Below are 15,511 nucleotides of genomic sequence, written 5' to 3' on the forward strand. Positions count from 1 at the left end.
TCCCAGACTAAAAGACGGAAAATACGGTTTTACAATCGATTGCAATCAATATGACTAACATTTTTATTGTTTTTGTGTCGGCAGAAAGCGTAGCCTATTCGCCATACAAAAATGACCAAATCGTTAACCCTATACCAGACTAAAATGATACCCTATCCCAGACCCAAAAGCCGAAAAACCATACCCTATAGGGCGGCACATACCCGTATAGCAAATATAGGGGAGTACCCCCCCGGGGGGCGTACGGGGTTATATTCCCGATTTGTTTGTGTAAAACTCCCGAAGACTCACTCGTTCGTGTTTTACACAAACAACTCGTGAATATAACCCCGTACGCCGCACTTTCTATGAAGTAATCTATATATATATATATATATATAAATAATTATATATATAATTATTTAAAACGTTTTTTCATAGAGTGCTCAACTTTGTAGGAGCATTGTATATCAAATTTAATTTTAGATGTTAGGATTGATTCATTGTTTTAATTGCGACAAATCTGTTTCGTATGACCATCGCGAGACGGCCACACTCATCAGGCAGTTACAATGAATGACCGTTGGTAGGATATATAACTAGCATTTCAAAATCTATTCGTTTTAAATTACAATTGCGTGACATTATGGTCTAAGTTTCTTAAGTGTGTATCTTTTACGATGGGGGCACAGACTTGCTAATTCGTTGCGTTTGTTAAGTGCACATAGGTGATTTTTACAAATAATGATGAATTTTTCGCTTAAACATAGGTTACATTTTTTGTTAACATTATCATAAGGTTTACATTTTTTAATAATTTTCCATTTAATATCAAAGTTCCTATTCTCGTCTTTTAGGTTCCATATGTACTTTGACAGTTGGAATGACATATGGTTCCTGTAGCGTTCTTTCAAGTTTGTTGCTAGTCCTATATAGGTGTCTGTTGATGTTGTTATTGTGGCTTGGTAGATTACGTTGTTCTGTAGGCATTTTCCATCGAGAGGGCAATTGGGTTTTTGTCTGCAGTTACATTCTTTTTGTTGCTGGTCGGGTTGAGTATCATTGCTCGTGGAGAGAGTGTTTTTGTTATGGGAATCGATAATGGATTTAACGTTAGACATACAGGAATAGCTATATAATGTATATATATATATATATATATACAACGCTTTCCAAAATTCTGTAAATAAAATGAATATCGATATATCAGGCGCATTATGGGTAATTTTCAATCCTAGCCCTCCTAGCCATATTTAATACCATGCACTCATTGTGAACGGTTTATTTCGGAAGCTATTTAAGTTACGTATCGCTTTTAAAACTAATCCAGTTTCCCCAATGATTTGTAAAACACTGATAAGTGTGCCTCACAGGGATATTTAGTTAAAATATAAATATGTGCCGGCATTGGGTAAAGCAATTTTATTTTTGCATCGTTTTTGTCTCAGTCGTACAGTTCATTACATTACATCACTATTAGTTTAACAGCGTTAAATTTTCTTCAAATGTGCAATCTTTTAAGATTTTCAATGGCCTTTTCTCTTTTCGTATTTTTAACCAAAGTTACTCCTCGAAGATTCTCAAGGCAACTGTGACGTTCATTTATGACAAAATCTTGCTCTTGCCTCTTCACACGAGACTTTAATATTGTCCGCAAGTCTCTTTAGTTGGTTAGATGTGCTACCGTTATTGCTGCCCTGCAAAAATAAACGAAATGGTGTTAACAAAAACAGATAATGGCTGACTGAACGGAAACCAGACAACGCTTTTTTCAGATTAGACGGATTTTATAAGTCGGTGTTTTTGCTCTTTTTGAGATTCTGGATAGGATATCGTTCACTGCACACCGTCGCGATTTGAGCAACAACAACCCATGCCACAAACGAGCGAAAACTATGATTTATGAAATCCAGTCTAAATTTAGATACACCATATAGATTTTTTAAAATCATTAGGAAAATCATTGTTAACTGAATTTCTGCATTTTCTACATAATCCCGGTGAAAAGAAAACTAAAGCGCTCAATCATTATAACCTTTTGCCTTTTTAATGTGATAACCTTAAGAATTTCTTACCGAACTATCAATTCCAGGACAAGTAGTCCATCTGCAATGAACTGTGTTACAGCATTGATTGCCAGTTGTAACACGTAGAACACTGTTGATGGTGAAGACAAGAAGCACAAGACAAACCAGGCGATTCATGACGATAATAGAGAGAACGGGCAAACTGTGTCGAGTCGAGGCGGACAAACACAACAGTTTAGAATAAACACGAGACTTTGGGACTGGCAGACTAGTCAGTGTAGTGTAGTTTAACTGCAAGACTATAGTACTGACGTGCAGTGCTGTTGCTTATATTCAACTGAAGATACTCTATAGCTTACTCATATTTATTTCAATCACTGCCAATATAGCTTTAAGTCAGCGGCCGCATAAAACAATAGCATCTAAGAGATCGACCGGTCGTTATTTATCGCCGAAGAGGGAAAGTTGAAGTGGTCAACAAAGTTCTCATTCAGGAATTATTTCATGTCGGATCTTGTTCAAAATCAGTGTTTGTTATTAATTCATCAATCCACGCCAAAAAATATACCAAAAGCTTTTCGATTCTTGTTCATCATCGTTTCTTACCATACAATTGGTGGTTTAGTTTCACTAACCAAATATAGGGCAACTGAGCGCAAACTAAAAGGACAACTTTTTCAAATATTTTTTACAACACCTTTGCACATACAGCTTTGTGAAATTCGCATTTTTCTATAATCAAAAATGAAATCCTAATTTCTCTGTACCAAAACCATTCGTGAAAATAAACCACTCCTGTATCCACATGGGGATGAATAATGGACACACCCTAAAAACCAAAAGCACCGTTTTAAAAAACAATATTGAAAATATGAAGGGCTCATGAGAAAAGAAAGAAAAAAAACCCACTAGAATCAGAGCCAGAGCCACTACCTTCTTCTACGTTTTGTGGCCTAGTTAGATCGCTGAACACAACTAATGAGGTCAGAAGAAGGTAGCGGCAATATTGTTTTTTAAAACAGTGCTTTTGGTTTTCAAGACGTATATTCTTTGAGTTTAGGTTGAAGCAATGACTTGTGTTTAGTTTTCAAAATATTTCAGGATTTTTCGAGTTTAGACAAGATAGGAATGATGATTGTGTATGATAATGGTGTGTCCATTATTTATCCCCATGTGGATACAGGAGTGGTTTATTTTCACGAATGGTTTTGGTACAGAGAAATTAGGATTTCATTTTTGTTATAGAAAAATGCGAATTTCACAAAGCTGTATGCGCAAAGGTGTCGTACTCTGAAAATATTTGAAAAAGTTGTCCTTTTAGTTTGCGCTCAGTAGCCCGGCCTATATTTGGCTAGTGAAATAAGCCACCAATTATATTATTACTGAAATCTAATGAAATTGTATGGTAAGAAACGGTGATGAACAAGAATCGAAAAGCTTTTGGTATATTTTTTGGCGTGGATTGATGAATTAATAACAAACACTGATTTTGAACAAGATCCGACATGAAATAATTCCTGAATGAGAACTTTGTCGACCACTTCAACTTTCCCCCTTCGGCGATAAATAACGACCGGTCGATCTCTTAGATGCTATTGTTTTATGCGGTCGCTGACAGGTTGTAAAGCTGTATTGGCAGTGATTGAAAAAAATATGAGTAAGCTATAGAGTATCTTCAGTTGAATATAAGCAACAGCACTGCACGTCAGTACTATAGTCTTGCAGTTAAACTACACTACACTGACTAGTCTGCCAGTCCCAAAGTCTCGTGTTTATTCTAAACTGTTGTGTTTTTCCGCCTTCACTCGACACAGTTTGGCCCGTTCTCTCGATCATCGTCATGAATCGCCTGGTTTGTCTTGTGCTTCTCGTCTTCACCATCAACAGTGTTCTACATGTTACAACTGGCTATAAAACGGTTTGTTGTAACACAGCTAAATGCAGATGGACTGTGTGTTTTAAGCCTGGCAGAGATACTCCGGTAAGAAATTCGACTTTTCTTTATTAAATCGCTCCGAAGTAATTTGTGTTACTGTGGGATAACCATGCATACTCTTGTAAATATAGTTGGACATTTTTCTTTTACCAAAAAGCGCGTTTAAAGAAAGAATGTTGAAAGTCTCTGCTTGAATTGTCCGTTTCAGATTATGGGGGAAAAATCTCAATGAAAAGCTTCTTTTCTGCCGATTTCTTTGTCATCTATAGAGTATATCTAAGGTGGGCGCCGCGCGTGGTATCAGCCCTTCTATGTTTTTGTTGAAACATTTCCTTTTTGCAGGACAACAATGACGATAACAGATCTAATCAACTAAAGTGGCATGAAAACATGTCGTGCGAAGAGGCCGAAGCAGCATTTTGCCATAAATGACTTCACATTTTCCATAGCAACCTACACGAAGTAACAATGGTTACTAAACGAAAGTCATTGAAAAGCTTGATAAATTCTTAGTGAAAGATGTGAAAATTAACACTGCGATTAACTTAGTAATAAATTATACAACTTAGCCAGAATAAAATTGCTTCATTGATCAGGTATTATCGCGGTACGAATTTTTCCCCCTGGAAACTCAATATCTCCATGATTCTTTCATGATTCTCATTTTGCTCGTTTAATGGCAGAGTGGCAGAGATCCAGTAGCAGTCGGGGAAAATAGTTCAGTTAAAAAGTATATCTGAAAAAGGATGTCAAACAGTTGTGGATAATTTTAGCAAAAAAACATTTGATCTAATCTTGAGCTCTGGGTTGATCTACTTCAGGACATGGCTAATTCACAGTGACCGAATAGTCCCTTTTTCTCATTCTAAAAATATCTTATTAATTATTTTTTCATTATCGTAAGACCAGAGGGGGGTCATGGCACACATGTTGGGGTGTCATGGACGTTCAAATGGAGGGTCATGACCGGTTATCTGCGGTAAATACCCAGTTTTATGACTAAAGACTCAGTGCACAGGCTTAGCCTCGCTAAGATGACGTTCGCGGGCAAATGCGAAGTAAAACGTCAATTTTCTAAAACTTTGCCAGTTGATGAAACAATATAATACACACCAAATAAGTACACACACAAAAAAGGGGGGGGTATACACACCAAATAAGTACACACACACAAAAAAGGGGGGTCACCGTGCAATTTTGCGAGTAAGATGACTTGGAAGTCGATCATTTGGACACCTATCGTGCTCTACTTGCCGAGTCATACTCCTGATCATCAGGCCCCAAGGGAGTGGGGGGAGGGGGGGAGAAGACTCAAAGAAGAATTCCGGTAAAAAAATACAAATTATAGGGTAAAAAGGTTTACAGTCAAACCAGCTCATGCGTTCCTATCAAGGTTCAAAGATTCATTTTATTATCGGAAGTTTGATTTCCATCTTGCTTTGAAGCTTGCATTAAAGAAACGAACGTTGCAAATTTGAATAATGGGCTCGGATTAAAAGTTTATTTAGTTCTTCACAGATTCGTGCAAAGCTAAAATTATTTTTACATTTGTAGCTATCATTTTAAAGTTATTTGTGTGGTGCATTATTTTGTTCGAAAAATCCTTTCACAAATGAACATTTTGATGTTTTGAGGCAAAGACTGGGATTGAAAATTGCACGGCATCCAAACATTAGAATGATCAGCCAGCCAGCCAGCCAGCCAGCCAGCCAGTATGGCAAGCTATACCATTCAAAAGTGTATTGAGTTTGCGATTGGTGATCGAAATTGCAACTGGCTATCGAGAAATCGATCGCTATGAACCAGAAATTGCAACTATTGAACGAGAATAACGATCGATGATTGAGAAATCACGATCGATGATTGAAAATTGCGACTGATGAACGAGAATCACGATCGAGATCCGTTGAAATCCTAAGTCACGTGATCGTGCCGTGACCCAGCCAGCCAGCCAGCCAGCTTTTTTTATAAAGCAATTATATGATATATATATTGAAGACCTGATATAAGTCATTTTTTTCATAAAAGTAGTTTGTTTTAAAGATGCGATAAGTCCTTAATTTGTTCTTGTGCTGGGATTTCATTCTTAAATCATTGTGTACATTACCCAGCCAAGTCTGAAATTCTACATTTCTTTTTCCTTGTTTTAACAAGTTTTCAATTGACTTACGATTAATGTCAGGATCACTTTGTCTTTCCCATATTTCTTCTAAGCCTGAAGAAAAAAGGGTGCTTTTGATTTTCTTGCCCCAACGAGCCTTATTATCGTTATTTTTAGTTTATTCTGACGATTGACGAGAGAGCTTATTAATTCTCTTGTGTGCAGATAAGCTTTAACCAGAAACTAAGGCTTTGAAATTCAGTGTTAATACTCTAAGATGGAATCTGCCAAGTTCGCTTCTACAGGCATCAATACTTGCCGGCTCTAGTATAGAGCAGTTTTCGCATGATTGTGAAAAGCTCACGACACGAACCCGGCCACGGCAAAGACCCAGCCAATAAAAAATCTAAAAAACATCACGGTCGCGGCAATACACAAATTCTTCATCTAAGCAAATGCACGAAACACGTCACGAACACGACGCGGACACGGTCACGACAAGGACACGGCAGTGCTAGACCAATCACATTGAGCAAGAGAAAAGAAAGCCAATCAAAATTCTAGGAACCATCACGGTTGCGGCACGGAACTGAACTTTTCACAGTCATACGAAATCTGCATTATTGAAGCCTACACTGGGTATCTTACAAATCTTAACATGGACCGATTCAATGGGGTCATTATTTAGCACCTCTCTCATGTTTGTGCCCCAAATTTCACTACCATAAAGTAGGATTGGGCCGTTTAGATAATCCGAAAAGTTTTATAGTTAGTTTAGGGTCTCTCCTGAACTGACTTTCCATCTCTTTCTTTATTTGAAGAATGCGGCTTTTAACGCGACCATCTTTATCTCTTGTTTGATAGATTGAAATTTTCAGGGACCTACAGCCTTTAGCCAAGATATAACGAGCGCTCTGATTTTACATGATGTAAAAAATGTATCTATCCATAATCCTTGTCGGTCTCAGCTTTGTAGCTTTTCAGGTGACTAACTTTATTGAAATAAGTGTCTACTCTAGCTTCTTTCGTGCTTAGCAGCCTCCCGCGTGCCTTCAGAACTGGATATGCGCACAACTAAGCGTTGACCATTCCACGAAAGCACGAACGCATTACCTTACTTTAAGGATGTTCGCGGGGAAAGGAAGTCTTGCAATCAGAATTTTTTTAAACTTGGGATAAACATACCCAAGCGAATTCTTGTTCAAAAAGTAAAATAAAAAATGGGGGTCACCGAAATCATTTTTAGGGTAAATGCTGAGGAAACGCGCAAAAAGATCAAAAACATCAAAGTAATACAGAAAGTACTTTGTGATTCTGAACTTTAGGGGAAAATAAAAAGATCTGACGACGGGATCACATCGAAATTAAATATTTTGTACATAATTGAAATAAAATTTCACGTAAATTGAAGGCTCCGGGTCAACGATGGGATCTTTTGCTAACAAACGTTTCTGGACTTTGCTAAAGTTAAAATCAAAATCAAGGACCTTTCCTTCCGATAACTCCTCTAAAATCAAGGCAAATGTACCCCTGTTACTGTTGCTAACCAATCCAATCGCTACTTTGCTTTTGTCTTCACATCTGATGGCATTGACACACCGCCTGATTTACCTACCACTGATGCAAGCCAACTTCCAACGCCTATCCTGGAAGTCCTGACGCTCTCTAATGAATTGGCGACTTCGTGCCTTACTCTGGTGCCTTACAGTGCAAATCGAAAAACCGTGGGCACCTAGAAATATTCTAGGAATGTTCTATTGTTAAGCCAATCAGAATTGACTTTCTAACCACAAGTTGGGAAAAGTTAACAACAACGCTTCTGATTAGTTAAGAAGCATGCTTGAAATAATTTCATTTCCCACGATTTTTCGATTTACATTGTAAGACCTTAGATCCTGCCAACGCAGGTCCAGATGGTATTATACCGGCTAGACTCTTGAAGGAGACTGAATATCAAATTGGTCCATCACTCTGTTCTCTGTATAATAAAAAGTCGAATGGATACAGTACCAGTTGACTGAAAACTGGTAAATGTAATCCCCGTGTTCAAGAAAGACGAAAACGATCATATGCAGAACTATGGACTTCTCCTTACTATTCCATGGAAGACATGGAATGTTGTGTACTTAATTCTATGAAAGATCAATTGACAAGTTTGATCAACACAACTCAACATGGATTCCTACCAGGCAGATCTTGCATTAGTACTCAGCTTATAGGAGGTTTTGACCAAATTAAAGGTCAACTTGGCATATCTAGATATGTCGAAAGCCTTCAACAAAGTATCTCATCTTCAGCTAAGTAACAAACTTCGTCATTATGACTTCTGTGGCAACATCCAACGCTGGTTATTGTGTAACCTGAGTGGTCATAAACAACAGTTTACCTTTGCTTGGTGCTACTTCAAATGCCCTATACCAGTAACTTTTGGTATCCCTCAAGGATCCATTCTTGGATCGATGTTATTTCTACATTACGTAAATAACTTAACTGAATCAGTATCTTCTTGTAACGTACCAGCGTTCGCAGATGATACCAAGTTTCTTAAACGTTTCTACAAAAATCTACAAAGCTCTCACAGCGTGGGACAATCACAACAGAGCTAGGCTCTAAAGAAAGGTGAAAGCCCAAAGATCGAATTAGAATTTAGAAGTTGATTTTTGAGGAGGGAGGAAAACCGGAGAACCAGGAGAAAAACCCTCGAAGCACAGGAGAGAGCCAACAAACAACTCTACTCACATACAACATCGAGATCGGCAGGACTCGAACTCGGGCCGCATTGGTGAGAGGCGGCGCATTAGCAGCGCACGCCATCGATGCTTCCCTCAAGCAACACTGACACTACTCTTTTGCAGAAAGACCTTTGACAGGCTAAGAAATACAAAGTGAAACGATAAGCCGGAAAAAGAACGTATATATTTTATCCATATTCAATGGGTCCTCCTTTGTTGAACACTCCAATGAAGAACGCAACCTTGGAGTTTGGATTTTCTCCGTCTTATCGTGGACAAAACAAGTCCTCACACAGAATGTTAAAGCTAACCGGCTCTTGGGGTATGTACGTCGCTCGGCTAGAAATATCATGTCACTACCAACTAGATGCACACTCTACCTGACCGTGGTACGCCCCCACCTGGTTAAGTAACACAAGTATGGGCCTCTCAAACAGTGGTATGTCACTCTGAACAAGTGTAAAATGAAAGGCTAATAAGAACAAACCTGTGTTACTGGCATGAGTTTGTAGACATGGTATTCTATTTTAAAGCTATTAAAGGCTGAACCAAAATGATTAACCTACCTGCCTACCTGCCTACCTGCCTACCTGCCTACCTGCCTACCTGCCTACCTGCCTACCTGCCTACCTGCCTACCTGCCTACCTGCCTACCTGCCTACCTGCCTACCTGCCTACCTGCCTACCTGCCTACCTGCCTACCTGCCTATTTCACTACCTACACACCTACACACCTACACAACTACCAAACCACCTACCTTGACTCCGGCCTTTTTATAATTCCGAGGTTTATTGAGCATGCGCGGTGGGGTCTGGGTGGAATTTCCGCAAACTTCTACTATCATTAAGTCGAGCTAATGATTTGCCTGATGAAGAAACACACATTTTGCGTCCAGGTAAAGCTACGAAAAGACTCAAGAGTTTTTTTCTTCTGGTTCTATTCAGTTACCTTAAAGATTAAACATTTTATCTACCTTTGCACTTTTTACCTCCCTTTTATCCTAATTGTCATTTCGAGTCAGTATTTCTTAAATTTGTTTGACATCATTAATACAAGGGCAAGAGAACAAATTTTGTTTTTCTCTTGACAAGGGCATGTTTTTATCTTAACAGGTAAAGATTCTAAACAATAAATCAGTGCTAAATACTGTGAATTGAAAGGACAACAAAGCAGAAATATCAAAAGTATATTTAAAACGTATTCTTTTCGAGTGGGAGTTTATTTTGATAACCGTGTTTTGACGAGAAGCATTTTAGGAATCAGGAATGGAGTGTTCTAGAGGGCTAAGGCATATGACCCATATATGGTGCAAGGCACACATGCATGCATTAGGATAATTTGTAGAAAACTGTTTTGATTTCTAAGCGATAACATGACAAGCTTACGATACTTAGTTGGATTAGTATGAGTTTTACATTGCACTTGAATGAGGGTAATCTGTGATGATCTGATGAACGTGTAGTTTCGTCGTACGTGCGTGTAAGCATATACCGTGCCGTTTGCTGGAAGACCTGCTGAGTGGGATGATGATGTCTACTTTTAATAATGAATTATACAACCAAGCCTTTGAAGCGGATTGTAACCTTAATAAGTAAGAAATCATGACGAAGACTGACGAACGATCTTTCTGCTGCAGTTGAGAAAAAAAACTTTTATTAAATTACTGAAACAGTTATTGAGGAAGGTTCTGGAAAACCCCTCAAATTATATATATGTATGTTTTGAATCAATAAAAAGAAATTAGCAGTTGACCTTAACAATATAACATAATACAATAATCTATATAGTTTAAACCATGTTTGGTGATAATTCAATTAATTATACAGCCAACTGTATTTTACAGGATTTCTTGATTCAAGTTGCTGGTTTTAAGTGGATAATAATTGAGATGATGTACTAGCATTCGTCTTTGGTCAAAAAGGATTCATTCAACCTGTCATCGCTTAAGTACAAGTTGACATGAAGATTGACAGCCTAGACTTATGGATAAGTCAAGGTCTTCTCACTTACTCTTGCGTCCTTGCTGACAGCTAAAAAGAAGTGCCAAAGGACTGGAAATGCTTATCATAGCTGGAAGTCCCTTATCATATGTCCATCCATCCAGTGGAAATGATTTTCGAGAGCGAAGGATAAATGTTTTCAGGCCGGTTGGCGTCATTCTTTAAGTAATTGGGGCAGGTTTTTAACACTTTAATATCAAGTACTCTGAGTCAAATAAGTACTACATCTTAATTGGCTTAAGACTAATTACATTTAACTCCATCCTGATGTCACCTGCCCCTGTGAAAGAAATGTGTATATATATTTCAGTTTGACTTTAAACCCGTGCCAAAGGATCTTTTCACTCATTCATTTCAACAGATGAAAAAATATATGTAAAGTGTATGCAGATAAAAAATTGTTGGCTTGAGGCCCTTGAACCGTGTTGTCAATCCACCAGAAGATGCAATTCTTTCTCAAAATGCAACATTGTCTACAAGCTAAATCGATATTTTTGTTTGCCGATAATTCAGCTTATTGCAGTAGTTCAAATACTTCGCCCATGTCAGTCTTCTTTCCTTATTTGGTGCTGTCCCAAATCGGTCTTTTTTCTTGTTTACATTCCCCATAGGACTGAAGTATGGGCAGCTGTCATGGCAAGCATGTGGTCTTTAACGGTATCACTTCAATTCCTATAACCATTCGGTATGACATCGTACACTTACCGAAATCATTTAGTTCGATATTTTTATTTTACACCATTTTGAATCTACGATATTCAAAATGACAAATGGCACAAGCAACAGCCAACTGATTCAAACAGTGTCCAAATGGACTGTGATTTCCGGTAACATGTTAATCAAGCTATTATTTCATATTTTACCAAAGGCTCCAATCACAGCTGAAGAATTATCTAGAGATTTAGCGTTTAATACCGGAAATGTTCCTTGGTACATTGCTAAATGGTGCTAGGCGTGATAGGAGCAGCAATCGCGTGAGTGCACGGTTTTCATTCAACGCTTCAGAACGTTCGTGACACGCGAGTAATTTTTTTCGGCCAGCAGAAAATGTCTTAATAATTTATTTTCTAGTTGAAAGATCGCTAAAAGGCTGAATCAGTCAAAGACAATGATTCATTAACTGGTAATTTGATTTTCGAGGAGTATTATTGTGTTGTTTAGGCGGCCTTCTGCAACGTAAAATGAAATTGATTGAATGAGTGAACGAATCATAAATAGATGGTGGTTGAATGATTGAATGAGTGAACAAATAATAATTAGATGGTGGTTAGCGTCTAAAGCAAAGAATGTTTGTTTGTTTGTCGATTTTGGTTGATAAATTAAACAAGGAAATGTGAGAAACTACGATGTTGAAATTGCGTGTTATCTTGGTGAATTAAGCATTGATAAGGTCATCATAACTTGTTCAACAACCATAGTGTCGGCAATGACTCTCAAAGGGTCTGTTTACAACACGCAGAGAGACGCAGTCGGACATCTTGGCGGTGCAATAGAAGAAGTCTAAATAAACAGAACGGGAGCATGACAATTAGCCTAGGTATTCAGCAAGCACTTGATCGTTTCAAAAGACATCACAATACTTTGGCACTTCAAGAACCCATCCTGCGAGCCGATCCACATTGCACGAAAGGTCAAACTGATCGGTACAAGCATACAAAACAAATCGCATGAATTCTTTTCAGTTGTCCCAAGAATGACTTAAAAGCAGCGCGGTTCGAAAACGTGAGCTCATAATTCTCTGCACATCAACCGTGTTCGCTGCGAACTAAAGCAAGACGTTTGATCAAAACTGAAAATATTGAACTTCAAAGCTAGCCGTGCTACTATGACAACATCGCTGAAGATCCTGCTTCCGTATTATACTGCATCGTGCCTACTTCTTATCGCTTTTGGTCTTTTCAAACTTTTGTATTTCCTTCCCTTTGCTCACAGCTTAATCGAAGTTATGATTAGCAAACTTTCCACCATCGACATGAAAAAAGAAGATTACTGGAAGGGGCTTTTTGGTTGGAAGATGTACAGTACTTATCAGAAAGTAGTGCTACGAGAACTACAAAGAGAAGCTTACTTAAACAGACAGACCCCCAACCCATTACTCACCTCCGTTGACGGAAACACGACTCATCGCCTCCTCGATATGGCACGCGGCAGCCGTCCACTAGTCGTTAACTTCGGCAGTTGCACGTGTCCAGTATTCATGGAAAGACTGCAGCAATTTGGAGAGATCGTCGAGGAGTTCAGCCCCATTGCAGACTTCTTAACAGTTTACATAGAAGAAGCACACCCGACAGATGAATGGAAACTTAAGGTAAATAACTATTATGTTCGACATCACGTCAGTTTTTCGCCTCATGTAATCTATGTAAAAATCACCGAATACATCTTCAATTTACTGGGTATTTTAAAATCCTAAAGACAAAGGGACTATATCTTCGGTCAGGTTGGACTTCTTTTGCGAGCAAGTGTCTATCAAAAATGCTAATCTCGCTCCGGGGCAAGGTTAGATTAAGGTAGTTAATGATTTTAGCTAATGAAAGATGTCCTTTATGAATGCTCTTTCAGCGCATATCAGGCACTTTTCCTGGCTCAGTCAGGTTGGCTTAGTTTTTTATTGGCTTTGATTTCAGAACACGCCAGAGATTCCTCAACACAAGACCCAAGAAGAACGTTGCTCGGCGGCGCAGTTGCTCCTCAGTTTAAGAAAGCTCAACTCTCCGCTGCTGTTGGACAGCATCGATGACAACGCGAGCAAGGCATTTGCAGCGACGCCTATTCGCCTATTTATCATCCAGGATAAGATAGTTCGATACATCGGGGGTGTTGGACCAACTTTTTACAACATTCAAGATGTCAAAAAATGGCTTGAGAATAATGTTCACAAAGATCTTAACAATAACGATTCTCTAGATGGCAAGTGTCCCTAGGTATTTTCCATTTATTTACATCCATCTTGCTTCGTCCGGTCTTCAGTGTCAAGATGGTCGCAACCATTTCTTCAATGGACAAAGTTCAGACAGATGTAGAAAATACAAAAACCATAATATACAACTTGGTGCAGTCGCATTATCCACAAACTAATTACCATTCTAAGATGAAATGAGACAGCGTTATCATTGGGAAAAAAAGGAAAATTTTTCTTTCAATCCAGTATTCTTGTAACAGAAACGAAGGTTTGTAGCTAAAACAATGGCAAAATGTAAACAGTAAAATGATTTGAGGACGTTTGCGTCGCCATTTTAGTGTTCTTATTTTAGAATTTAGCGTTGATTGGTGCCCTTAGGATGTTTCTGTTCGCCCCTTGCCAGCAAGCTTCATTGTGTTTTATGTAAACAATAACAACTATTAAAATCAAAGTCGCCACTGAATAAACAATTAAACGTTATATATATACACGCGTGTGAAGCTATGTTCTTCAAGCTTTCACTTTATAATCATGGAATATAGTCAGTCTTTACAACCTTAAACATATATGTATGGAAATGTCAAATTTTCTTGGAAATATATGCAAACTATATCTGAGTCCTCTATCTTTAGTATTGCATCTTAAGCACAACTTAGACAGCTGTCATGAGATAAGAGGACAATTACGTTTTTATAATTGCCACTATTGCTTTAATCGCAAAGGCTTCTATTTATAGCAACACCATATATGGAACGATTAATACCTCGTAGCAATAACAACGACATATCTATACATCTCATAAAATTCTGTGTGGAGTACGAGTGTTTCTTGTGATTTAGCCATGCTAGGTATTACACCAGCCCGGCAATGATCAGTAGTTGTATTCAGTGTGTCCGGCTGCGCTGTCGATCGATTTCATACCATGCAAAACTGTTCTTAAAAAGAAGAATATTCTTGATTTTCATTTTATGCATCAACTTTGGTATTAAATGCAAAAGATTGACATGATTGTGCAACATTTGTCTTGCTTGATGGCAGAACTTAATCGAAACTAGTGAACGGAACGAAACGGGATTTGGTGTTCAACCTATATGGAAGCTAAATTACCCTAAAGTCTACATCTGACATGTTTGCGTTACAAGAACAATATCCATATAAGGGTGCGATGTGAAGTACTCGTCATTTTAATTAAGCTATTTGTGGAGGAGGGAGAGGGAGAGGGAGAGGGAGAGGGAGAGGGACAAAAGTGCTTTTCTGTCGGATATACTTCTCCAAGGGCTAGAACACTTAGTGAAGTCTAAGCTGAAAAAACTACAAACGTTCCAGAGAGGAATATTATTCCTTCTTGTTCAGACATCCTTTACTTCAGTAATTGATTGCGTGCAATTATTGGATGACAAACCTAAGTGCGCCGAAGAACAATTCATATTACGAGGAGTGGCGATATGAAGTTGTTTTCTAACTTGAACCACAAAATTGATCGGAAGCGACGAAGGAAAATAAAAAAAAGCTTGTTATTTCGACCTCTATGCCGACTGTATTTATACCATACCGTAATCAACCCGAATACGAGGCCGGTAAGGATTGAATATAACTATGTCGAGGTTATCTTACTGAGTTGAATATCATACTTATTTGTTCTGAAATAACATAGGCGATCAATGTGCGCTGACATAAACAAATAAATATTAAATATTAGATATTGTGTTATTCTGTATTTGGTACGCAACCTGTCTGATTATCATAATGATCTGTAATAAGTTGTGAACTGCTAGAAGAAAGGTTTTCATATCTGATTAATTGCCATCTTCAGCTGTGTCACCTTCCATGTAT

At 38.2% G+C, this 15,511-nt stretch overlaps 1 protein-coding gene and 3 long non-coding RNA genes across 4 annotated transcripts; 2 read left to right on the plus strand and 2 right to left on the minus strand.

Annotated features, from left to right (window-relative positions):
* Positions 1-1,386: 1,386 nt before the first annotated feature.
* Positions 1,387-2,353, minus strand: LOC116307406 (uncharacterized). Its single transcript, XR_004198396.2, has 2 exons — positions 2,055-2,353; positions 1,387-1,676 (listed from the first exon to the last, which is right to left on the minus strand). It is a non-coding gene; the product is annotated as an uncharacterized LOC116307406 (long non-coding RNA).
* Positions 2,354-3,672: 1,319 nt separating this feature from the next.
* On the plus strand, positions 3,673-4,541 carry LOC116307408 (uncharacterized). The gene is made up of 2 exons (XR_004198397.2): positions 3,673-3,987; positions 4,285-4,541. It is a non-coding gene; the product is annotated as an uncharacterized LOC116307408 (long non-coding RNA).
* A 6,410-nt stretch (positions 4,542-10,951) lies between these two features.
* LOC116307433 (uncharacterized) lies at positions 10,952-12,969 on the minus strand. Its single transcript, XR_004198400.1, has 2 exons — positions 12,877-12,969; positions 10,952-12,276 (listed from the first exon to the last, which is right to left on the minus strand). It is a non-coding gene; the product is annotated as an uncharacterized LOC116307433 (long non-coding RNA).
* Positions 12,272-14,686, plus strand: LOC116307432 (type I iodothyronine deiodinase). The gene is made up of 2 exons (XM_031717688.1): positions 12,272-13,084; positions 13,404-14,686. Exons 1-2 carry the CDS (start codon positions 12,602-12,604, stop codon positions 13,698-13,700), a joined length of 780 nt encoding a protein of 259 aa, XP_031573548.1. The 5' UTR covers positions 12,272-12,601; the 3' UTR covers positions 13,701-14,686.
* Positions 14,687-15,511: the final 825 nt, after the last annotated feature.

The sequence above is a fragment of the Actinia tenebrosa genome, unplaced genomic scaffold, assembly GCF_029948245.1.
Source record: "Actinia tenebrosa isolate PJP-AT-01 unplaced genomic scaffold, QUT_ActTen_1.0 PGA_scaffold6__47_contigs__length_16458017, whole genome shotgun sequence".
NCBI lineage: Eukaryota > Metazoa > Cnidaria > Anthozoa > Actiniaria > Actiniidae > Actinia > Actinia tenebrosa.

Bases quoted from the DNA above. Each gene is read 5' to 3' on its own strand.
- LOC116307432 (XM_031717688.1), top strand. From the start codon at position 12,602: ATGACAACATCGCTGAAGATCCTGCTTCCGTATTATACTGCATCGTGC. The intron at 13,085-13,403 runs GTAAATAACTAT...CTTTGATTTCAG, and splicing joins CAGATGAATGGAAACTTAAG to AACACGCCAGAGATTCCTCA.